Source organism: Psilocybe cubensis, chromosome 8, assembly GCF_017499595.1.
Source record: "Psilocybe cubensis strain MGC-MH-2018 chromosome 8, whole genome shotgun sequence".
Classification (NCBI taxonomy): domain Eukaryota; kingdom Fungi; phylum Basidiomycota; class Agaricomycetes; order Agaricales; family Agrocybaceae; genus Psilocybe; species Psilocybe cubensis.
In genome coordinates this window covers 1,957,128-1,979,914 of record NC_063006.1, presented here as the reverse complement: position 1 = coordinate 1,979,914, position 22,787 = coordinate 1,957,128, and the positions used below count along the sequence as shown (strand labels likewise).

General features: G+C 46.2%; 8 protein-coding genes across 8 annotated transcripts; 6 read left to right on the top strand and 2 right to left on the bottom strand.

Moving 5' to 3' along the window:
- Positions 1–94: 94 nt before the first annotated feature.
- Positions 95–2,032, top strand: JR316_0009130 (GPI transamidase component PIG-S; the record flags this gene model as incomplete). Its single annotated transcript, XM_047894838.1, has 8 exons — positions 95–129; positions 284–549; positions 595–696; positions 746–925; positions 972–1,142; positions 1,207–1,296; positions 1,350–1,720; positions 1,772–2,032. The coding sequence occupies 8 exons, from the start codon at positions 95–97 to the stop codon at positions 2,030–2,032; spliced, it is 1,476 nt and encodes a 491-aa protein (XP_047746297.1).
- A 3,811-nt stretch (positions 2,033–5,843) lies between these two features.
- JR316_0009129 (E3 ubiquitin-protein transferase MAEA) lies at positions 5,844–9,102 on the top strand (the record flags this gene model as incomplete). Its single annotated transcript, XM_047894837.1, has 13 exons — positions 5,844–5,900; positions 5,973–6,158; positions 6,213–6,428; positions 6,487–6,609; positions 6,679–6,864; positions 6,915–7,265; positions 7,328–7,416; positions 7,788–7,893; positions 7,943–8,138; positions 8,187–8,423; positions 8,482–8,563; positions 8,624–8,789; positions 8,839–9,102. The coding sequence occupies 13 exons, from the start codon at positions 5,844–5,846 to the stop codon at positions 9,100–9,102; spliced, it is 2,259 nt and encodes a 752-aa protein (XP_047746296.1).
- A 1,844-nt stretch (positions 9,103–10,946) lies between these two features.
- Positions 10,947–11,241, top strand: JR316_0009128 (ADIPOR-like receptor SPBC12C2.09c; the record flags this gene model as incomplete). Its single annotated transcript, XM_047894836.1, has 2 exons — positions 10,947–10,965; positions 11,033–11,241. The coding sequence occupies 2 exons, from the start codon at positions 10,947–10,949 to the stop codon at positions 11,239–11,241; spliced, it is 228 nt and encodes a 75-aa protein (XP_047746295.1).
- Positions 11,242–12,823: 1,582 nt separating this feature from the next.
- Positions 12,824–14,846, top strand: JR316_0009127 (Cytochrome P450 monooxygenase claM; the record flags this gene model as incomplete). The annotated part of the gene is made up of 8 exons (XM_047894835.1): positions 12,824–13,087; positions 13,152–13,250; positions 13,312–13,414; positions 13,474–13,562; positions 13,637–13,918; positions 13,994–14,042; positions 14,109–14,567; positions 14,635–14,846. 8 exons carry the CDS (start codon positions 12,824–12,826, stop codon positions 14,844–14,846), a joined length of 1,557 nt encoding a protein of 518 aa, XP_047746294.1.
- A 663-nt stretch (positions 14,847–15,509) lies between these two features.
- JR316_0009126 (Required for respiratory growth protein 9, mitochondrial) lies at positions 15,510–16,175 on the bottom strand (the record flags this gene model as incomplete). The annotated part of the gene is made up of 1 exon (XM_047894834.1): positions 15,510–16,175. The coding sequence occupies one exon, from the start codon at positions 16,173–16,175 to the stop codon at positions 15,510–15,512; it is 666 nt and encodes a 221-aa protein (XP_047746293.1).
- A 214-nt stretch (positions 16,176–16,389) lies between these two features.
- Positions 16,390–17,205, top strand: JR316_0009125 (Coactosin; the record flags this gene model as incomplete). Its single annotated transcript, XM_047894833.1, has 5 exons — positions 16,390–16,423; positions 16,540–16,754; positions 16,836–16,877; positions 16,989–17,102; positions 17,176–17,205. 5 exons carry the CDS (start codon positions 16,390–16,392, stop codon positions 17,203–17,205), a joined length of 435 nt encoding a protein of 144 aa, XP_047746292.1.
- Positions 17,206–17,410: 205 nt separating this feature from the next.
- JR316_0009124 (Thialysine N-epsilon-acetyltransferase) lies at positions 17,411–18,373 on the bottom strand (the record flags this gene model as incomplete). The annotated part of the gene is made up of 6 exons (XM_047894832.1): positions 17,411–17,527; positions 17,730–17,819; positions 17,904–18,044; positions 18,109–18,156; positions 18,240–18,269; positions 18,329–18,373. The coding sequence occupies 6 exons, from the start codon at positions 18,371–18,373 to the stop codon at positions 17,411–17,413; spliced, it is 471 nt and encodes a 156-aa protein (XP_047746291.1).
- Positions 18,374–18,548: 175 nt separating this feature from the next.
- Positions 18,549–19,258, top strand: JR316_0009123 (Nascent polypeptide-associated complex subunit beta; the record flags this gene model as incomplete). Its single annotated transcript, XM_047894831.1, has 3 exons — positions 18,549–18,603; positions 18,705–18,881; positions 18,993–19,258. 3 exons carry the CDS (start codon positions 18,549–18,551, stop codon positions 19,256–19,258), a joined length of 498 nt encoding a protein of 165 aa, XP_047746290.1.
- Positions 19,259–22,787: the final 3,529 nt, after the last annotated feature.

Genomic DNA, 22,787 nt, shown 5'->3' with positions numbered 1-22,787 from the left:
GCCAGAGCCTATAGTTTGTGGAAGGCGTATAAAGTCGAAAGGGAAATGGTAGACGAAGAGGAAGGGGACTCAGTGAAGAGAATCGACGGAAGGCATGACCCAGCCACACATCAACAGCGTGCCAAACATGTTTGTCCCTATTGATTTGCGGACAAATTCATATTAGGTAAGCGCTCATGAATCCTCCTCCACCCATCGCGAAAAACGCCGACCAAGACTCGAAGCTACCATCCTCGCTGCGCGACCCGGCGACCCTCTCCTCCCAGACAATCCCACTGCGCAGATCCATTGTATTAGCATACTGTGCAGTTATTATCCTAGCTCTACCTGCCTGGTGGTACACAACTAGCATCCAGAGGCTGTCTCTTCCATCTAGTCGCGTCCACCAGTTGGCTCAGAGCCACCTCCAGCTTCCCATATCATTATGTATTGAAACCTCCGACGTGGAACTAACTAATAGTGTCCGAAAAACCTTATCCACACAAATATCTCGTGAGTTAGAGCGATGGAAGGGTCTGTTGGTAAATGTTGAGGGCAAAGTTGCTTGTGGTGCGTCGGTCGCCCTTCAACTTGCAACATGCCGTAATATTTCAGCAGGAGAGTCAGATAAGAGCGATGTATATACAATAATTCCTACGTCTGGACCGTCCTGGATACAGGGACGACGTCTGTATACTCCACTGAATGGGCCCAGTTGTAAGTAATGAGTGTTAGTCATTGCGATCCATGATTCACCAAAATGTAGACATCATCCAACTCGCTCATACGATTACCTCGCTTCTCGCACCATATTCCGCTTCCAATGACCCCGAACACCGTGTCGCCCAATATTCACCTCGTTATAGACTGGCATTCAGCCTGCTCAACGAAGATGCAGCAGCCGGAAACGCCATCCTTGATTGGAAGATTCAAGATGGCCTGAAAGGTTTGTCAGGTCACCCTCTGTACCACAATTCCTAATGGCTTTTCAGCAAATGTCAATCCCATCTTACATCGTCTTAGCCCCCTTCATAATTTCACCATCGAAAGTCAAGTTCAGTTCCATGCCCCTCTGGCATTCACTCCACGTCAGCTCGACCAAGCTCATGGTTTAACACCCGAAGATTTGACTGTATTCGTAAACTCTGCCGATTGGACTTTATGTGAGCTCATGTATTATCCTTATACCGTGCTCTGTTCATCTGTTGACTCCCCTTTGCCTTTCAGCTTCCAGTTCTTCCAATGACCCTGTTTTGCACTTTATACTTTTTATACCTTCCGTTGCCCACCGCCCATTGAGGTTATTAAGGAATGATGGTGAGTTTTTTTCTCTTATCATTTAGGGGATGGCACAAATCCACATTCTACAGGGTCAGCATCTGCCTCTACTGCCTTCTTAGTCCCACAATGGGGAGGCATCATCATTCACAATCCAAAATTGGGTTCATTTTCTGGAGAGGAATTACCTCAACAAGATCTTAACGACGTCTTCTATGTGTTCACAAATCAGTTACTTGCTCTTCTAGGAGTTCCGTCGCTGCCCCCAAACGTGGCCAAACGGACTTCTGGCCTTTCGGACTGGCAGCTAGATGCTCTTGTTCGTCGTCGCGTTTTGGAAAACGCACAAGGAAGCCAGGACACCCTTCTTAGTATCGTGAAGCTAGTCGACCAAATTGAAAATATGCCTGTGGGTGAAGACGTGAAAGGTGACGTTGAAGACGCCTTGGATGCGTTGACGAAGGTAGGTTTCACGAACCGTAATTAATGCATGCTCTAACTTTATGGACTTTAGATGTATGAAACCTCGACAACCTCTCTCTATCAGGCTTTTAGCCACTCAGCAGAATCCTTCGTCCTTGCCTCTCGGGCATTTTTTAACCCAGGAATGTTAGCTCTGCTCTACTTCCCCGCTGAGCATAAATACGGAGTATATGCTCCACTTTTCGCCAGCGCCCTTATCCCCTTGCTTGTAGCTGCGCTTAGGGAGCTGTCTGCATACCGCCAGGAACGAAGGACAGACAAAGAAGCAGCTACAAAGACCATTAGGCAATGAATATCTCCTAATATACCTATAAATCGTTTATCGAGACATTCCATACACACCCCAAAGGGATGTGATGTACTCTTATATTTGGTCTTGTATACGTCTCTACAACCCCTGAGACCATCAGAACGTTTTCGAGGAAATCATACCCGCAAGTCCTCGATTTCGTATTTCTGTTTCATGTGAGTGAATTATCCTCGTTCCTTTGTTTTCGTGATTTCAACGACCAGATTTATGGATTCACATATTTTCCTTGCGTGATTTTGTGACATGTGTCTTGTTCAAGCTCTCGCCAGGCGCAGGTGGGAAGCCCGATCTCGTCTTTGTTTCTCTATATGCCTCCTGAACCCCGTTTAGACGCGCCAAAACCACATTCCAGATGCCTCAATGGGAACACGGAACGCCTGGTAGCGTGTGCATATTATGACCCCACAACAAAGACAAATTTGCATTTAACTGGCACATCCTTCTTGCACCGACAGAAAGGACGACATTGAGAAGGAGTGCAAATCCGAGGAACACCCTTTGGCATAAACATGGCTTGCCTGTAGCCGACCTATTTCTAACCCAAGGGTTAGGCCTGGAAAATCCTTGCCTTGGGTTAGAACTGAGGTCGCCTGCACGCTCCCCCTGAAATCTGACCTACTTCTGTCGATGGCCGTTTCTCGTCCAATGGGAACTATCTTTGAGAGGACTTCAATTCCACAACACGATGTCGGCGATAATGTATATTAAAATTTTCACCGCCTTCAGGAATCTGCGAGAAGGTTGGTCGTCAGACTCGTAACTGTGAGGCTTCATAAATTTCTTCTGTACCCCCACGTACATTTTGGATGTGAACCTCACGACTGCGGCGGTGCTTCGCCAGACCTCGCTGCCCGACGAGATTTGGTATAATGCCATTTGTATGAACGTGGCATTCTGTATTAATCTCAGTCTGAGGGGCGCATATTTCTATGAGCGGTGTCATATCATCGTGCTGTTGTTCAATTTTGTACCATCAAGAACCTAATTGCTTGAGGTATCCGGACGAGCACATCGCCGCGTGTTATGTGATGGTGACAACGGCAGTTAGAGACGATGGTGATGGGTCTCAATATCAATGCCAGTGCCAAAAGGTCAAAATAGACTTTTTATTTAGTTTACGCCAGCTCTAAAACAAAACGTACTATCAATAGATTACAGTAAACAGGCAGAAGTCAATTAACATTGTGTCAGTGGTGGGAAACGGCCGGATGCATGTCGGCGAATGACTGGCAGACATAGGATTGAAGTTGTCACTCAAGACAATGAACGCATCGTTAGTAGTCAGTCTCATTTATGTCTATCTCAGGCTCTGCTTCTTCGATATATAAGACCTATCATCCTCGTGTCTCGTATCACTGTACGAGCTACACTTGCAGTGTACTGGAAGTGCACAGCTTATCACTCTCCGCACAAGACTAATCGGGAAAATCCTCATGTATGGGCGTCCCGAATACCATTGAACAGGCCGACCTGATGTATCTTAATCGGACACGTCCCCTCCTGAGTGCGCACCACGAAGTACAGACCGACAATGAGGAACATACAGAAAGGGACAATTCAGGTCTAACCGAATATCACGGCAGATCTGTTTAAGTAGATGATATTTAATTACATAGCTCAATGTGTCGTTTTTTCATGTTTTATGAATGTTTACATGACGCCTCTTTTTCAATTTGGGATAGATGCAAGGAGGAGCAGGTAGTAGCAGGCAGGGCAGCATGACCTCCCAGTGCCGCGTCTTTGATCCGGATAAGGGTAATGGGCAGTTGGGGTCGCAGAGAGGGGCCGAGGAAAATGATAGATTAATAATGATGTGCTCAGACTGCTGCCCAGCTACAATGCGAGCAATAATATATTGCTCAGGGCACGCAAGTGTGTTATGATGTCAGTACCACATACTGGCTGGGGGCGGAGGCAAATTTCCGCGAACATCGAGGGTGAATTTCAAACCATGGCCGCAGGAAAATTTTACACAGATCAGCCTAAAGATATGGAGAGCAAAATATATCCTTCTTGACTATGCCCAACTTCATCAAAGAGCAATTCAATAGCTAGTCTGTGCCTCGGTGCGGCACGCCAGAATAGAAATCGTCGCCGAAGAACAAACGAGGCAAAGCCGCTGTCCACTGCCAAGTTCTATAAATGTCCTTGGGGTTTTATTAGACTAAATGTCGTATAAAGTCACTGTAGTCCTTTACATGAACAGTGCAGTGAGTCGTGTTCTCCTCATGGAGTACAACAGACTCCCATTCTCCAGCTCTTGTTTTCAGGAGATCGCAAAAATTAGACCATTTGACCTAGATTCGATCGTTCCCCAGGCCCCGGCGGCGGAAAATGTGAAAAACAGAGCTACGGGCAAAGTCAAGGGTTGTTCAAAAAAACGATATACTCCGTTCCGAAATACATACTTTAGATCTGCATATTTCTGCGGCGTAGACAAAATTTAGACCCCCTTATCCTCAAAACAGGTGGTGTGGCAATGAAAATCAAATACATGCGAATCCCTCCTGGAAGAAAGTACCATACACGGATATTGGAGCAGAGCAGGAGCTACCAGGAGGAGGAGCTCAGGTGTTTGCCGTTATCACCAGGTATGACTAGGCGGGTTTCTCCAAGATCCAGGGCAAGGGCTCCGCCAATATGATCAGGACAGCGATCCAAGCACTGATATATATCACCATATCGTTTTTTGTTGTCTCTGTTATTTATTGCTAATATGTGCTTTGAAGAAATAAAAAATCATTTGCTGATAAAATGGCACAACAATTTGTCCGCGGGATGGTCCGGAAAGTCAAGGCGTAGTTTCAGTTGAAAACCCAATTATCAAGTTGAAAACCCAATTATCAAGTTGAAAACATTGTAGCAGAAAAAAAAGACGGTGAGGGCAAGTTTTCTTCCTTTATTTTCACAATGTGGGATAGGCCTGAATAGGGGCTCGGAGTAGATCAAGAGTGACGGAAACGACCACAGATTGAAGAGTAGACATTAGTGCGCCACGATATTTTGTATTTTCTCGTCCATTAAGTAATAGTCGATTAGGGCGCATCGGTGTGGGTGAGAGTTGCACAGGAGGTAAGCCAGGTGTGGCTGAAATATGATACAGAGGAACAAATGGATTTTTTCATCCAAAACTCGGTTGGATTTGAAGTTGCATATGCAGGCTATAAAAATCGTGTTAATATCAGAGCTTAGTATGCCGTCAAGATAGAGAGGGGCGCTCAAATACTATCGGTACTCGGTCCGAGTAGAAGAAGAGAGCGACATATCGAGGACCAATGGCGCACAGACAGTACCCGAACGCGCTCATTTATCTCGATAAGATTATGTTGTTGTTAGTTCCAGAAATCCGTGAACCTAAAGCCAGTTGAGAGCTTCAGGCCCATCTCCGACCTTGGAAAAACTGAATCACTGAGTGAAGCATTGAACATGAGATCCAAGCGTTCTGGCATGAACGTTCACGAGTCGTCCGGAAGCAGGACTCGAACCGGCAGAACAGGGTTTACATCGCAGGAAAAGAAATGCATCTCAGGAGTTTTCTGATCAAGGCGGTTCGGAAAGGATCAGGTCATCGGAATCGAGAAAGATATCGAGCCAAACATGTTCAACGGGGTCAACAACTCTTTAACTCACGGGTTTTGAGGGATGACAAAGGATGCACGGGTAGCGGCCCGGAGGGTGAGCACATCACTGAGTGGCACCTCTGTTGCGTTGGACAAGATTCTTGATGTCTTCGACTGCTTTCAACAGTTCGGCGTCTCATTCTCGCAGAATTTAACAACATAACACCGCCAAGATGGGAACCAAACTAAACATGGAGGGAATTATGCTCTTTGAGCAGCCATTTGTTCGAGTGAGTCTCTTTCACCTTCCTGAATATTTGCGATCCATGAACCAGGGGGTTAACCTTTTCAAACGTTCGTAGGTTCCATACGAGAATTACCGCAAGGTTTTTCGTACGTCCCAGAAGAACGTGGAACGCGAACTCAGCGGGGTTCAAAATATCTCGAATGAACTTGTATCTCGTGCATCGAAGGGGAATGTTACTCCCGAAGACGCGTTGAAATCAATTGATAATATGATTGGAAAGGTGGAGAATCTGAAGAGAAAAGTACGCACACAATTGATTTGCTGGACGCTATTTAAAGTCTTACCGCGAATACAGCTATCTGACCTTCACGAGACGTCAGGGAAACCGACCCAAGATGTAATGCGGGAGCGTCTGCACCATCTCGTAACCGTGGAATCGCTACAGGCAACTACTCAGCCAGAGTTCTCGAGATGGGCAGATGTCCGGCTTGATAGATGGCTCGTGGACTGGTGTTTGAGAACTGGGAAGGAAAAGTCTGCCAAAAGTATTGCGAAAGAGAAGGGGATCGAGGTAGAGCATGACCAGGTTGCTGTTACACTTACCGTTATCTGACCAATTTTATCTTAAGACTCTTGTGGATATCGAACTTTTCTCGGACATACGGCGTATCGAAGACGGTCTTGCTCGTCACAGTTGCACCGAAGCTCTCGCCTGGTGCAATGAAAACAAGACCGCCCTTCGCAAAATCAAGGCAAGTTCTCCATCAAGAACCTACTTAAGTTGCGTCTTTACTAATTTCGGGTTCGTCTTTTGCCGACAGAGTACTTTAGAATTTGACCTTCGCATGCAGGAATACATCGAACTCTCAAGAGCAAGAAAGACTCTGGAAGCTATCGCCTATTCTCAGAAACACCTAGTTCAATGGCACGATACCCATCTCGCTCAGATTCGGCAACTGTCCGCTTTGCTGGCGTTCCCACCAACCACTTCCTGCGGCCCTTACAAAGTGAGTTTTAGACGTGAGTAAACGTATATTTTGCCTCATTTGCATTACAGAGATTATATGATTTATCCCGCTGGCGTACCCTTGCCAAGGCATTCCGTTTGGAAATATACAATCTTAACACCCTTTCCACAGAGCCACTTCTTCACCTTGCTTTATACGCAGGCCTTGTAGCACTGAAGCTTCCTGCATGCTTTGACCACTCGACTAAAAATGTCGACTGCCCCGTTTGCGATGGGGAATCTGGTTTAGATTCAGAACCTCTGGGACTCGGAAAACTTGCAGGGGAAGTTCCATATAGCCACCATGCGAATTCAACCATAGTATGTCGGATAAGTGGGAAGATCATGGACGAAGATAATATGCCAATGGCATTCCCCAATGGTCATGTCTATTCTCGAGAGGTCTGCCCCTGGTTATTTGGGTGTGTCCGGTGGACGACTGACAAACGCATTGTAATTTATAGGCTTTAGAAGAGATGGCTGCTAAGCATGGGGGTATCGTTACCTGTCCGCGGACAGGTGACTCATGCCAATTTTCTGATTTGCGAAAGGTGTTCATATCTTAAACACTACGGATTTGACGGCAATCGCATCGTTTAGGTTGAGTTGTAAAGTAAAGTCGTGTAAACCATCATTCAATGTATAATTATTGTTATCTTGTGGACTATGTATATCGACGATGCATGGTTTTAGAAAGTCGAGCAATGAGAGACGACGGATGAAATGACAACCGAAAGGAGCAAATGTATTAGCGAGATCAGTCGAGTGATCATGATTATCTCATCCTTCCATCCTTTCCCCAGAACCATTACCTTCAATCATCTGTTCACCTGCTCCTCTAACTCGCCCCGCACACATACAGACACGCACATTGTCACATCGGCCGACCCAATTCAGTTTCTTAAGCCTTCTTTTTCTCACTAGGTTACCTCTTGGGTATCCGTCGATGCCACCAGTAAAGCAGCCAGTACAAGCATCTTTGGATGATTTCGAACTTGGAGAAGAAGTTGCATGGGGATCTTTGGCTACGGTATGCTTATGTCACTTCCTCTTGTTTTGGGTTCTCATTCATCTCATAGATTATAGATGCGGTTTATAAAAAGAATAGAAAACATTATGCTCTCAAAGTTTTGAACAAAGCGCAGCTAGTGAAGAAGAAAGTCATTCGATCGGCTATGGTTGAGAAGGACGCGTTAATTGCTCTGGGTACAAGATCAAAATCACATCCCGGGGTTATTCGTCTGCACCACTGTTTCCAGGATTCAACACATTTATGTAAGTTTTTGACTGTAGTTATTTCAACTCGGTGACATTTATCGTCAGACTTTGCCTTGGATCTGGCTACTAATGGCGATTTGAAGGTCCTAGTTCAAAGACTAGGTTCGATATCACTTGACTGCGCGCGTTATTACACAGCACAGCTAGTGGATGCAATTCAATACCTCCATGAATCAGGGGTGGCGCACCGCGACATAAAGCCGGAGAACATTCTCCTCGATAGTGAGATGCGGATCAAATTGGCAGATTTTGGGTGTGCGTATATAGGCTCAGATATGGAAAGTAAGTTCTTTGGCTGGCTATTTGTTACACTCTTATCTTTATGATATTGAGAATCTAGCTCCAAGAACGAACACATTTGTTGGAACCGCAGCATACATCTCACCCGAACTGCTCGCCCGTTCTGATTCGAATCCGAAAAGGTATATTCTACCTTATCATCTTAACGATTAGAATCATGCTAAACTTGTCGTTTTATTCAGTCCTGACATGTGGGCTATAGGTTGCACCCTTTTCTTTTTCCTCTACGGAACATCGCCATTCACTGCCGCCACGGACTATCTCACAATGAAGCGGGTGAGAGCTCTGGATTTTTCTTTGCCCCAAACCTGTGACCCGGATGCCGCCGACTTGATTAAAGCCCTTCTCGTATGTCATAAACATACTATTTATGATATCATGACCTGACGAAATGTAGGTTCTTGACCCGCTCGAACGCCTCGGGGTACCACCGAAGTCTTCATCAGATATTCTCCGTCAACATCCTTTTTTCAGTGGCGGCGGGAAGACCTCTTCTGATGATACTACTTCGCCAAGACCATGGTCAGTCATTGATTGGAACGTCCTATGGACTGCGCCACCTCCCAAAATTGAGGTTGGGCCTTACCGCTCGAGGCCAAAGGAGGTACCTTCAGACGATCTTTGGGTCGGCTTTGAGAGTCTCAATGTTGATAATGATTGACCACATACCCGGATATAACTACTCCATTTCCCTCGGGATCTAGCTTTTTGTATGTCAAACCAATCTTGATTTCCTGGTCACTCAAGAACCCTAGGTGGGCCGAATGGCAGAGTCCGCCCCCCACGCTCACGGAACGTGTGCATCATGCATTCGGTGCCGTGGTGCCCAAACTCTTCTCAAACTGCTTCTCGGCTATGTCCCTTCAAGTCCCTCCTCATGTCGGTCTTTGCTCTTGGTATTTGCCCACGAAACTCTGAATCGATTGAGAAACATCCGGAGAAGAGTCCAATGGAACGATATACCTGCTCATCAGATTCTGCTACTTTTTGCATGTGCTGCTGCTAGACGGTTCTATTATTATTATCTTCATCCAGACATTCGTACAGAAAAGTATTGGGAGTGCCCGGTGGCGGCAGTCCATGTGGCCTAGTTGGCTTATGAACCTGTCGAAATGAACTGTGGCCTGCAGAATTCCTGGGTGTCCGATGACGACACTGTACCTCGGAGAATAATCAATGTCCACAACATATAGGTTGTAACAAGTTGAAAGGGTCAGCTTCATGTCAACTTGGCTTAATCCTTGGCGCCTTCGAGTTTTGATGGTGTCGAGCTAGATGCGATTTCCACTGGAACTTGGTTGAGAATGTCCACCGGTTTATCAACGAGTCAGATTTCGGTGATTATTTGATTCAACTTGGTTTACAGCAGTCACTCAGTGAGAAAATGTGAGTAATCTTGGCACAAGAAAAGAAGAGAAAACCACATGTCCACCTATAATTTGAGCCATTTTCTGGAGTTAAAGTGAGTTCTCAAGATATTTCCAGTGTCCCTGTGTGTTGGCGCTGCCTCGAAAAGAGGCTTACTCTCAAACGTGAGAGCTTATGTAATTCAGTAGAACGTTTTTTCCGCTCGACTTTGGCACATCAGCACATGGTTTTCCAGTCCCCAACGCCCCAAAAAATCATGCTGCACTCAATGCTGCTGACTTCTACCCGTTCTCGACGTTCCAGGGCCAGTCTCTCCACTCAACGTACTTCACCATAAGGTCCTTGTACCAAACGGACGTTTTACGCACACATGGAGGCTCCTTCGAAATTGGTCTCGCGAAGGAAGTCATCAACTCAACACAAAGCTTCCAATGGTGTTCAGCTACCCAAGAAGAGTAGGGTGCATACAAATTCGCAGCTAATGCACTGGGACGAGCTGGAGGATTGGCAAAAAGACAATGAGTACATTATCCGTGGGTACAGAAGGTGCGTTTCAGTCTCGTATACCTCGGCAATCGCTGAAACCATGAATATAGGCCACAGTACAACTGGCATGGCTGTTTGAAGTCTGTCTACGCCTGTACGAAAATCTCACAACTTTGCATGCAACTTTCTTCTCACTACGACCGCAGACTTGCACAATGAGACAGGTGTGAAGCCAGCCATTTGACCCGCATCACAAGAAACTCAAAAGAGACATTTTCTAGTTAACATTCACAGTCATCTATGGGGCTCTGTCTTCTTTGTCTATCTTCTGACGACCTTTTATTCTACATATGTCGAACTGCATGATATTACGACGTGGAAAGACGTTGCAGTGATTGGAATATTTCTGGCATCTGCGAGTATATGCCTCGCGGCGAGCGCTTTCTACCATACGTCCGGTTGCCACTCAAAAGAGGTTAGGAATCTGCGTGTTTGTCATGTCTGCCTTGCTAATTATCAATCAAGGCTGCCTCGCATTACCATGCCTATGACTACTCCGGAATAATCATCCTCATTGTGGGATCATTTTTTCCATCAATCTACTATGGCTTTTTTTGCAGCCCACTCATACAAAAACTCTATCTCACGACGATGACACTGGCGGGCATGGGTATGTTGTTCCTTGATCATGATCGTTATGTCTGACATTCGTTTGGGGTATGCTCAATATCCTACAGGAGCGGCCTTCATTGTTTTGGACCCTGAATATGCTAAACCTACTCATCGAGGCGCTCGGACAACTGTCTTCATCAGCCTTGGTCTGTGTGCAATTGTCCCAGTGACCCAACTATTTCTCACGCATGAATTCAACGAACTCGTCTCGGACATGGGTGTCCAATGGCTACTGCTCTCAGGTGCACTGTACATTGTCGGCGCATTGCTATAGTATGTCACTTTCGTTTGCCTCGTTTCATCTTCTTCCATGATCTCCGTGATGATCTTCGTCTCTCCATCCTATAATTAAATTCATTAAGACCCCCCTCTCACTTATTGTGGCACGTCATCTTTCATTCTAGCGCCAACCGAATCCCGGAACGATTTGCACCAGGCCGCTTTGATTTTTTCTTTGCCTCACATCAGATATTTCATTTTTGTGTCATTTTTGCAGCTTTGGCGCATTACCAGGGCGTGTTGGTATCTATGCAATATCGTATATCACAGCCATATTGCGAACAATGAGAAGGCATGGATGCATCAATATCTGGGGTAAAGTGGCGACTTTGTTTTATCCAACATGCATAACCAAAGTAAGCAATGTCCCTGGCGCTTTTCTTCTTTCCAAGAGACTCAATTGATTTATGTGCCTCATTTCAGGGAAACTCATTTCTTGAAATAGTTATTCGGATCTAAAGGCTGTATATTCCAACATTTGCGTCGTAGAAATCGAAATGTTTCTTTGGATACTCAGAGTGTAGAGCCCAGGACTTATGACGAATTAGGTCTTGTGATTTACCGTTTCTCGCACGATGCTTCTTTTTCCACCGCCAAATGCTCCGTCTGCTACTTTTAGATGACTATTGACACACTGCCAATGCACAACACTACGTGTTCAAATTCAAGATGCTAATACGACGTGGGATATCCTATGTAGGCTGTTACCGACACAAAGGCTATCTTTTTGCTGGCTAAATGATGTTTTCCAGATGACGAACCTCGGTGTAGCTTGGGGGTGTCGCCATCAGTCAGTCCAAGTGAACTTATCAACCTATCGCCGCAAGAAAGACAAGTTAAGCGATCGGGGAGATCTGTCGAGAGAGATCTGTGATCTCTATCTAGGCCTGTAAGTTTACCGTTCCCGGAAAGAGTAATATAAGGGACCTCATCGCCAGCAAATATTCTTTGAACGGGAAATCTCCAAAATGAATTCCAAGCAAACAGGTGAATGCATGCCCCTGCCCGTAGGGTGTAAGTGGATTTTCACCAGATATATTTGGTTTCGGTGGCGAATCCGGACAGCAATACTCGAGATACTCAAGATAGTGAAACGCAAACTCTGCTTCAAGGCTTGTGGGTGCCTTTGGCGTGACAAGCTGTTTACACTAGCACGTGTAGAAGAAGCTTTGCTGAGGTGCTTTACGGAGTTGTGACCTGTTGCAAGTTCATTTCGGGACCGATTTTTGGAAATAACCCATTAGATCTCAAAAAGAAAGGAAAAAGGAAAGAAAAAAAGAGTCCCAGATGCTTCAAGATTCTCGACCCCCTTCCCGATTGGCAACACATGAATTTCGATTCCGCTTCCGTAAAGGTTGCATGACCGAAATGAGAATGCATGATTTTGCCGACCGCTGACAATCTATGATTTCCTCTCGACCGGGTCTGCATGCCATGCTACTTCTGGCAGGGTATAAAATGGCATTCTTCGATTGGTGTCGATATATCCCGGCTGGACCTGAACATTATAAGACTCTTCACGCGTTCGAAGGCTTTCCCTCCCGAAAAAACTCCTCGACTCAACAAAACTACTCGCCATGCCATACAGCGTAGGCCTGCAGTCTGCAGCAGCTGCGTTTCTCTCCGCGGGGTTCGCAACTCAATTCACGGTCGCTGTCATAGTGTTTCTCGTGATCGTTTCCGTGACCTCTGCCTTGCAGAAAGAAGGAGCGGACGCTCCCAAATCTCTGCCGGGCTACTCCATCTTTCATATCATACCTTTTTTTCGCAAACGACACGATTTTCTTAACTGGGGCTTTCAGATAACTGGACAGAATGTCTTTCAGTTCATGCTTTTACGAGTATATTCTAATCCTTCTTGCATAGGTGCCCTTACTAAATCAAAATTCTATTTCTTTGTTCCAGAATACGGTGGTGGTAGTCTCCGGCGAGACCGCGAGACAAACTTTCTTCACTGCCAAAGGTCTGGATCTGACTGAAGGTTTCAAGATCCTTTCTGGAGCTGTAATTTTCTATTCTTATTTTTTTTCCTTCCTCACATTAATCCTCGTTCGACGTCCCATAGATTCCCATGGTGAAGGGTGTCACCTCTGACCTTCAAACAAGAAGGATAGCTCTTATCCATAAACGCCTTGCCAATGTCCAAAGAAACGGGTCATTATCTTCTCGTACGTGCTTGGCCGAACGGACCTTGCACATTTTATTGATTGACCTTTTAATCTGCCAGTGATCCCGTACCTGTTGGAGGACACCCGCAAGATCATGGAGGGGTGGGGTACCTCAGGGAAATTCGATCCCTTTGAAAATGTCTATGAGGTCAGCCTTTCGCTTAAAGCGCTTAATGCTTCCCAGACTGAACTTCAAAAAAATGAATACAGTTGTTATTTCAGTTGACGATCCGCAGTCTTTCCTGCGTTGAGATCTCAAACGATCCTGCTCTTGTCGCACGCCTCAAGGTGCTTTACGATACTTTGGATACTGGAACTACCCCGGCGACAGTTCTTTTGCCATGGCTTCCCACACCCGCGATGATCAAAAAATTATGGGCGACCAAAGAAATTTATGAGATTGTCATTAAAGCCATCAATGACAGAGAGAGCAGTGGGATTTCACGAAATGACACACTTCAGATGCTATTGGATTCCGGAGACGAGAAACTCGTGGTCGTGGGGGTAAGTTTCTAAAAATCCTATCGGCGGCGTTCCCACCATGCATTTCAGACAACTGATAAATTTCCATGTGTTCAGTTCATCATGGGACTGTTGATTGCCGGGGCGAGAGCCACTGGCACGACAGGTCAGTATTACCACGTCTTCGCCGAAGTATCAGAGTTTTGGTTTGCTGACCCTTTCTTCATTATAGCATCATGGCTCATGACTTATCTCGGTGGCCATCCAGAGTGGAGGGCAAAAGCCGCCGCTGAAGTCGAGTCTCTCCTTGCTTCACGATGCTATTCTCCGGAGAACTCGCCCACCAGAGAATCTCCGACGTCTTTCTTTTCTTCTTCAACAACGACTTCTTTATCCTCATTGTCTGCCCGCCTTGGGACCATTCCACTAGAGGTCTGGGAGACCGAAACACCGGTCCTGGACGCCCTTATCAGGGAGACGACGCGGGTCGCCCAGCCCCACACCGCCATGAGAAGAAACCTTGGCCCCGAACTATATATTAACAACAAGATAATCCCTACAGGAGCCTACGTTATATATCCATTTAGTGACGTCCACCTCGACCCAGAAATTTATCCTGACCCTTGGAAGTTCGATCCCAGCAGGAAGGAACCTGCACACATTCCGTTCTCGTACGTCGGCTGGGGCGGAGGTGAGTAAAAATCGTGTTCTTAATCGTGTTGATTGCGGTATTCTAACTCTCGTAATTCTGCCAATAGGCAAGACTTTATGCCTCGGAACACGACTTGCCAAGGTTGAGCTTAAATTGATCACGGCCATGTTCGTTCTCGGATTCCAACATACCGTCGTTGACCGACGAGGCGAGCCTTCAAATCCTCTTCCTGTTCCCAATTGGAACGACATCCTCCTTTGCCGACCGCCCGCCGGATCCTTCAAGCTAAAATATGAAAGAACCTCTGTACGACTCTGAATGAATTAGACAACGTCGTCAAATTCTTTCTCCAAGAACTCCTTCCTCCCTCCCTCCCTTTTCCTCTTCCTTCTTTATTTTGGAACGCCATCTTTATTCTTTTCTTGCAGGCCCCCGAACACCACTCAAATTGTTTATTCATTATTTTTTGCTCCAGCTTTGCGGGTCGACCTTTCGTCACTCGCCGATTTTTATTCTCCTTCGTTATGTGACCACGAATCACAATGTATTGCAAACACAGAAGGCCGTCCGGACGGGGTCAACTAGATATTTATGGTATCTATCCTCGCACTGAGATACGCATAACATTATGATATATGTATTCCTAGAAGTAGCATATTACGGATCGAAGGGCTTGATCGTCCTGACATGCTTATAATGCACCTGTCCAAATTAGATTTTATGTAATTAGTGCCTCTCTTGTATAATACTTTCCCCTAGATATTTGGAATCCATTATCAGTTTCACTACTCGAGGGTAGACAAGCGCCTGATGCAAAATTTTGTTAGCGTCGAAGGTGGACGATCACAGGTCTACGTAATATCATTTGGTTACTCATTCGATGATCACAAGGATAGAAAAAGAACTGACATAGCAGACGGCTGCGACGATGCTCGGAAGCGAAGCACGTTGAACGGCAAAGCTGAACAAGACGAGCCGAGATCATTGAAACGTAAGGGTGTCCGAGATGGTTTGTTCGGAATGAGGGTCTGAGCCGCCCTTCTGTCGGATAAACCTGTCTTTGCGAAGCATTCGCTGGAGCTGGGACACAGTCTGGGTCTCAGAAAACTCTTTCTCCTTCCTAGCATCGATGATCGCCTGTCTCTGCCGGCGTTCTCTGATTGCGAGCTGCGTGCGCTTTTCTGCGGTTGGCTCCCACTTGCTTTTGAGAATGCGACGTACGGCTTCCGGGCTGATCTTGAATTTATCCGCGAGAACAGCTGTCGTGAACGTCTCGGGTTGGACATGGTGTAACTGGCGAAGTGCATCCATGGCTTCACGCGATAGTTTTCGAGGGGGTGCCCAGCCTTCTGGGAAGGACTTGCGCATTGTAGCGCGGTGGGCCTTGTACTCATGGGGTGTGGCCTTGCCAGATGGCTTGCGGAGATGAACTGGAGGTGTGTTTGGATGCGCGCCGTTGACGGCCTCGTTGTCTTCTGAGAGATCTATCACGGCGTCATCGTCCTCGAGAATGGACCTGGGCCGAGGAACGCCTCCGAGCTGCCATTTGTTCCGCGCTGCCTGATAGGGCGTCTCTGAATAGTATCGCGCTGTAGCCTGTCTGGTGAATATCTGATAAGCCCTAGAAACACGCAGCCAGGATGCCATGGAGGATGTAGCAGGAGTTAGGAGCAGCAAACGATTTTCGCTGGTCATTTGGGAGAGCATGTGATCGGTAAAAGCCGCTCGTCCATTTCTGTCCGTCGTAGAAGACGCAGGGCTTGACCAGACATTTATCTTTCGTTGACTTGATATTCTCTTTTCTTTCTTTTGGTTCTTTTGTTAGAGTCTTTCGATACCCTTGGGCAACCCGCTATCCAATATGGCTGACGTCTCGGACTCCCTCATCAACGAAGGTCTGTTGCTACTTTCCTAGATGCGATCCTAGATGACCTCGATGTACCTGGGCGCATATCTAGCAATCCATCGAGTTCACCGTGTTTGGATCCTATCTGACTCCGTATCTCTCTAGCTTACCTCGAGGTCCGTGATGACAAGTCGGATACCAATTGGCTGTTGCTTGATTACGAGTCCGAGCGATCCGACAAGTTGATAGTCACGAAGAAAGGATCAGGGGGTTTATCTGAGCTCAGGGAAGCGTTAGATGACTCCAAGGCCTCCTATGCTTATGCGCGTGTCTCCTACTCTAACGACAAGGAGTCAAAGCGCGAGAAGTTTATACTCGTGGTCCGTCTTGATTTGCTCATTGCCACTAGATTCGCACCGCTTATACCCCAAATAACACGCTTTTCTACTTTTCTCTGACAGGTCTGGATAGGGCCGAATTGTAAAGTCATGAGGAAAGCCAAGGTAAATAGCATCTCCCTCCACACGGCATGGATGAAATTCGTGCAGGTCGCCGCCCGGGTTCCCACAGCGATCCTCACCTTCGATGGTTGATAACCCCGTTTCTCTTCATAGATCTCTGTGCATTCCGCCGACGTCAAGAACGTGCTTCGCGTCTATTCGATTGAAGTCGCTGCTCGCGAGAAAGACGATCTCAACGAGGATCCCATTGTTATACGCCTGCGGAAGGTATGTAAACCCAGCATACAACGTTGTCGAGCAACTCTGACCCGAATGCCTTTGTGTTCCTACCCCTTAACAGGCTGGCGGTGCTAGTTACGACGGTGTTTAATTCGTACCAGATGCGCCAGAAGTTATATTAGAATGTATAAATCAATTGGAAACCAGGACGTATAACCTGATCGAACTAATACTATCTGAAAGCCCGATATCTAGGAATCTGCTCTGGTTCTTTTTGAGTTCTTATGATATAGGTTCGTGTGTATGGTTTAGAATAGCTTCTTGACAAAGTTTAGCTTCGCCGCTGTGGACTTAGGTCAAAGAAACTGGTTGAGGTTCTTGATGCCCTGGCCTTCAAGCCTCATGCCCATCCATTCTGACATGGGTGTTGCACCAAGTCTTTTCTCGTAAAAGTCGATGGAAGGCTGATTCCACTGTGGTTGTCAAGGACCAAAGAATATGATTTCAGAGTTGTTTGTAGATTCTGGTTTCTTCTGAACATCTCACCTTCAGAACGGACCAATCAAGCCTGCCGCAATCCTTTGGACCCCACGGAGAGTTAGGACGAAAGAAGTCAGCTAACATGTAGAAAGCATCCCTCGGATATCTGGGTGGAAGATGTCAAGTGCGTGTTACCTTTTCTTGTGCAATCTTTCCTAGTTGGCCAAAGAATGCCTTGCCAACGCCTAATGACCTGTGTTCAGGTTTCACGTAGAGGTCTTCAAGCTTAAAGCACACAAAATGTCAGCGTGACAGATTGAGCAAAGCGTCGAATAAAGGCAACTCTCCGTGACGTTGAGCGCTACTTACATAGAGCCCTGGTTTCCCAGTCCAAGTGGAGAAATTGAAAAAGTACAAAGCTAATCCGATGGGTTCAGCAGGAGTCTCAGCGGTCCCGGAAAAAGCAAGAAGAGCATGAGCATATGGCGTTTCAAACAAATTTTTGTGGAGCTGGAAATGCTCCTTGATCAGCCTCGGAAGGATCCAAGGGGACTTGAGCGAGCATTTAACGCACGAGTTCAGGAGTAGCCTTGACCGACTCTGGTTCCTTTTCATAAGTAGCCTGAATGACAGAAATAATATTTCATTTGAGTCATTCATTTACAATCTGCACTGTAATCGCGCTATCTAGTTGAATGCACGCACTAGATCGATGATCAGTTGCAAGATAATATCCTATAAGGTCAATAGATATTAGGGCAAGCTCACGATACATGCGTTCCTTTATTTCATACCACATCGTCTGGAGTTGCCTGTCTTATGTGGAAGACGGGAGCCATTGCAATTATCGAGGTTAAGGATTGCCTCCAAGCGGTGGCTGAATTTAAATGTTTGTATGCTTGTGTTTGTCTCTGAACCTTAATTGCTTTCTCGAGTCCTCATCACAGGCTACGACCACGGCCCAAATTTTTGTTCAGTCCCTAGGCTCCCCCGATTCACGACCGTATAACGACCATGGACCCCGCGAAATTGGCAAAATTGCAAGCCGCCGCTGCGGCGAACAGGATCGGTGAGCCTTTTCCCGGTGTACGCGTGGCTCGGTCTGCGATTCGTACTGGCGCTTGAATCCTCGCTCAACCTCATTTTTTTCGCAAATTCGCGCAATTTCAGGTGGAAAGGGAACTGTGCGCCGAAAAATTGTGCGGAAAACTAAGCCTTCCGCTGCCCAAGACGACAAAAAGCTCCAGGGCGCCCTCAAAAAGCTGAATGTGCAACCCATCCCAGGCGTTGAGGAAGTGAACATGTTCAGAGAAGATGGAAATGTCCTCCATTTCACAGCACCAAAAGGTAAGTTTTCGAATGAACTGCCGTTTCTCATGCAAAATCACGTTTTGGGGCTGGTCGTCAGTCAGTTTTTGTCGGGAGATATCGCTAATTAATTGCTCTTTCCCCCCTCAGTACACGCTGCTGTCACTGCCAACACCTTCGCCATCTATGGCACTGGACACGTGAAGGAGCTCACGGAACTTGTCCCTGGAATTCTCAACCAACTTGGTCCTGATTCATTGGCATCCCTCCGCAAACTCGCCGAGTCTTACCAGGCTATCCAACAAGGCCAACAGAGGCAACAAGCAGGAGCTGCTGAGGATGATGATGATGATGACGTCCCCGACCTTGTTGAGAATTTTGACGTCGAAGCTGATGCCAAAGCCAGCCTCGATTGATTGATTGATCGCTCGACCTGTTTAGCTGTGCTTTGAGGATGTATGTAGGAGGATTTTGCGAAGGGTTTTGACGGAAATGATGTAGAATGTAATGCGGATATGGTTCAAAAGAAGCGAAGGGAGATCCCAAGGCTGGTATCTAAATGTCGCTTGTTCCTTTTTTCTTCCGTTCACTTTTTTGCCCCGGCTTTGTTTTCATTCGCATCATTGCGTCCCAAATTCCTCTAATTTCAATTTGGTGATCCTGTCATCTCTTTGAGTCATCAGCTTCAAGTTATTCCTTCCAATCCTAGTTTTCGCTTTGTCTATCCACGCTGTCGACGAATACTCATTTTTTTTCATATTTCTAATCATCCGTTCGCATGGCTTCCAACGTCCTACTTGTCACTGGGACAAAGTCTGGGTATGTCGTTGCTTTCTAACTTACAAAAGTGTGCTAATTATTCTTCATTCCATGGCTCTCAAAGTGTGTACGTATGGTGGAACCGCATTTGCAACAATTCTCCTATGACTGTCTGCGCAGCACGATAATCTAGCTTTGAACCTTCTTGTGAGATCAGGCACCTATCTTCTGTCTCTTTGATCCAAATCGTTATTTTCCTCCTTGCCATGGGATTTCGAAAGCGACATTCAAAATCCTTTCTCGGCCATACTTTTTCAGGGCTAACCGCCCCGATGTCAATTTCAGTCGTCATGTTATAATTCAATTTTGATTACGTAGAGGAACGCAAGCCTCAAAAATCCACGATTTCGCGTCGTACATCAAGTTTCTCCCAAGATATATGCCGTAAATATTTCTCAATGGTCATCACAGATGGTAGTCTCTAGACTTGGACAATATTTCTTGAAAAATTTCCAAATCACCGAATGGTGATTAAGTCCGGACGCGCTTCAACTTGAGTGAACTTCTAACGACGCATCACCGCCAGCCACAAAACCTGATAACTCGACCATCAATCGCGTTTGTGACAATCTTTCTGGAAATGACTCTGTGCTGGAGACTGGTTCTTAGTGCGTATTATCATTCATTTGGCCGTGCTAGTTTCTGGTATTCGAGCTTGCGTTGTCTGCAGCCGTTCTTCTCCCGCGCATTAGAAGTGACTGCAGCCATTGATTCTGTTCTTGCTCCAGACGCTCTCACCTCCACCCTTGGCATTTGACGTCTTTGGGATATTTTATCGCACCGCTTTGGAGCTCGTGGAAAATCGTACCAGGCACCTGATGGCTAGAGGTATATCCGCGAATATATTTGCCTCACACATTTCTTCCCACTGCCCCGGAAAGCAGGCACTACTGCGTCCTTTCACCTGCACACCCCCAAAAGCACGCTAAACTTTTTATTTAGCCTACACTGTACCGCTTCTCCGGTTCGTGCGCAAGCGAGTGGAAATGTAAACTTTCATAGGTGTGAACTCAATTTGTGGCCGGCAAGTGGGGACGTACTTGCTCCAACTGGTGTGACAAAGTGATTTTCAATCGGACATCGACCATCGATGCTCCCAGCCCCACGCGATGTGTATAGATGAAAAAGATCTCGGCTGCCGCGCGTTTCCTTGTGGCTTGTCTCCTGCTGCTCGTTCGCAGCCGCGCTGCTGACGCTTGACCATACATCCGCCTGGGATTTTCTGGAGACTTTTCCCAAGGCACCAGCCCCGTACGATCCACCTTTTTCCACCAAGCACAACTACCTTCCGGACAGGCACCTCGGCAATCGTATTGCCCTCAGTCGGTAATGCGGTTAATGGTATTTTAGAGTGGCAAAAGCTATGCTAGTCAATCGCGTGCAAGGCTGACTTTGGCCGACCTGATGCATCATCGAATGTCAAAGTTTTTGGCTTGTCTTACTTAACGGTGCCTATGATTATTCGTTCACAGCGTGATTCGAGATCATCCACCGTTAAGCGACCCTATCCGCTGTTTCTTTCCCTAGACGACATATATTGGGACCTGTCCCACTTGCGCGTTTCGGCAAGAAAACACCCCAGATCAGTTTCTCAATACAAAGGCTTCAACTGAAATCTTATGCAATCCTGGCTTTTCCGAAAGGCACCATTTGTTCACGAACACGGTCTCCGCATTTAAATGCACTGTTACTTCCAAATGAAGGTCGACCCGGATATCTCGGCCTTTTTTAGTGGTTCGCACTCATAGAGCTTTAGTGGAATTTCAGGCTCTTGGATAGAGATAATGTTAGCTTAAACCACGCGTTATCTTGAAAATCTCATCGGCATGTCGAGCCGTCTCTTCATATATCTACAATCCCCATGTTATCACGGAAAACCAGACTCTCGACATTGGATTTGCTTTATGCCATGAAGCTGAATCAAATGTGATTTAAAAATGTCCATGTCAGCCCTCGCCAGGTTCCGTGGAATCTGGATTGGAGTGGCAAGCCCTCGGTTTAAACAAACGCCAAAGTGCCAAAATTTTTGAGCACAACGTATCATGTACTATACCTTCCGAGACCGAAACCGATACTGTGTTTTTTTGATTTTTTTGTCAAGCCGTGTCAGGTGTTGCCACAAACGCATTTAGCTTTAGTCGTTGACGCTCGTGGTAATTTATCGCGCACCGGACTACAAGGTGACATGGCTGGCACTTACTTCTCTAGCGGCATACAGATGACCCACTGATGACAGCAGAATCAAAGCTTTATTAGTACCGATCTATCTATTTAGGTCTCCTGTTGTTTGTTTGCTTCTGAGTAGCAACTTCACGTGGAGTTTAGTGAAGCCTTTTCATACAAAATCATCCTTGAGGACACAATGGCTGATGATTGGAGACCTCACTGAGGAGAAGTTACCGTTTGCACACGTCTTTTCCATGAGTGTGATATGTTAATAATTCCTGATTAAGAAATTCGAATAAATGCACCTGCTGGATATGCCTACTTGATGCCTTGTTTGCTTAAGACATGAGATGTGTGTACAGAATGCCCATTTAAACTATTTAAACTTATTCCAAATTGAATTCAATCATCCGCACTTATCAAATATGAGGAGAAACACACCACATAATAGGTGATAAGTGAGATTTGGTGTCCGAAAAACCAGTTGCCAAGCGCGCAGGTAAATAACACTTGGGATGGACGCTATTTCTTCGTCCGAATAGGCAGAGGAAGTAAATCACACGACCTGCCAGAGAACGGAATTCCGGAAGACAGAAGAAACGCGAAATTCCATTTTTCTTCGGTACAGAATACTGCGAATGTTAACAAATACATGTGAGTGATATAACAATTTTAATGCATCCGAGATTTATGAAGCAAGTGTAGATGAGTGAATTGGAATTGGTGAGTAGCCTTGCAATCGATGGTGCACTGCAATTTACTTCAAAACGGAAGTTCGACTGCCTTTTACAAAAGCGTGGGAAACAAGCACGCGATGTTGACAATCATATCGATTTCCCATTTTGGTGGCTGCCCGGGTGTTCCTTGTCGTTGCTCACAACTTGCCCACGATAACTCTTCTCTACCCCAAAGCAACTTCACCATTCTTTACTACCTCACAAAATAGAATCTGCCGTACCA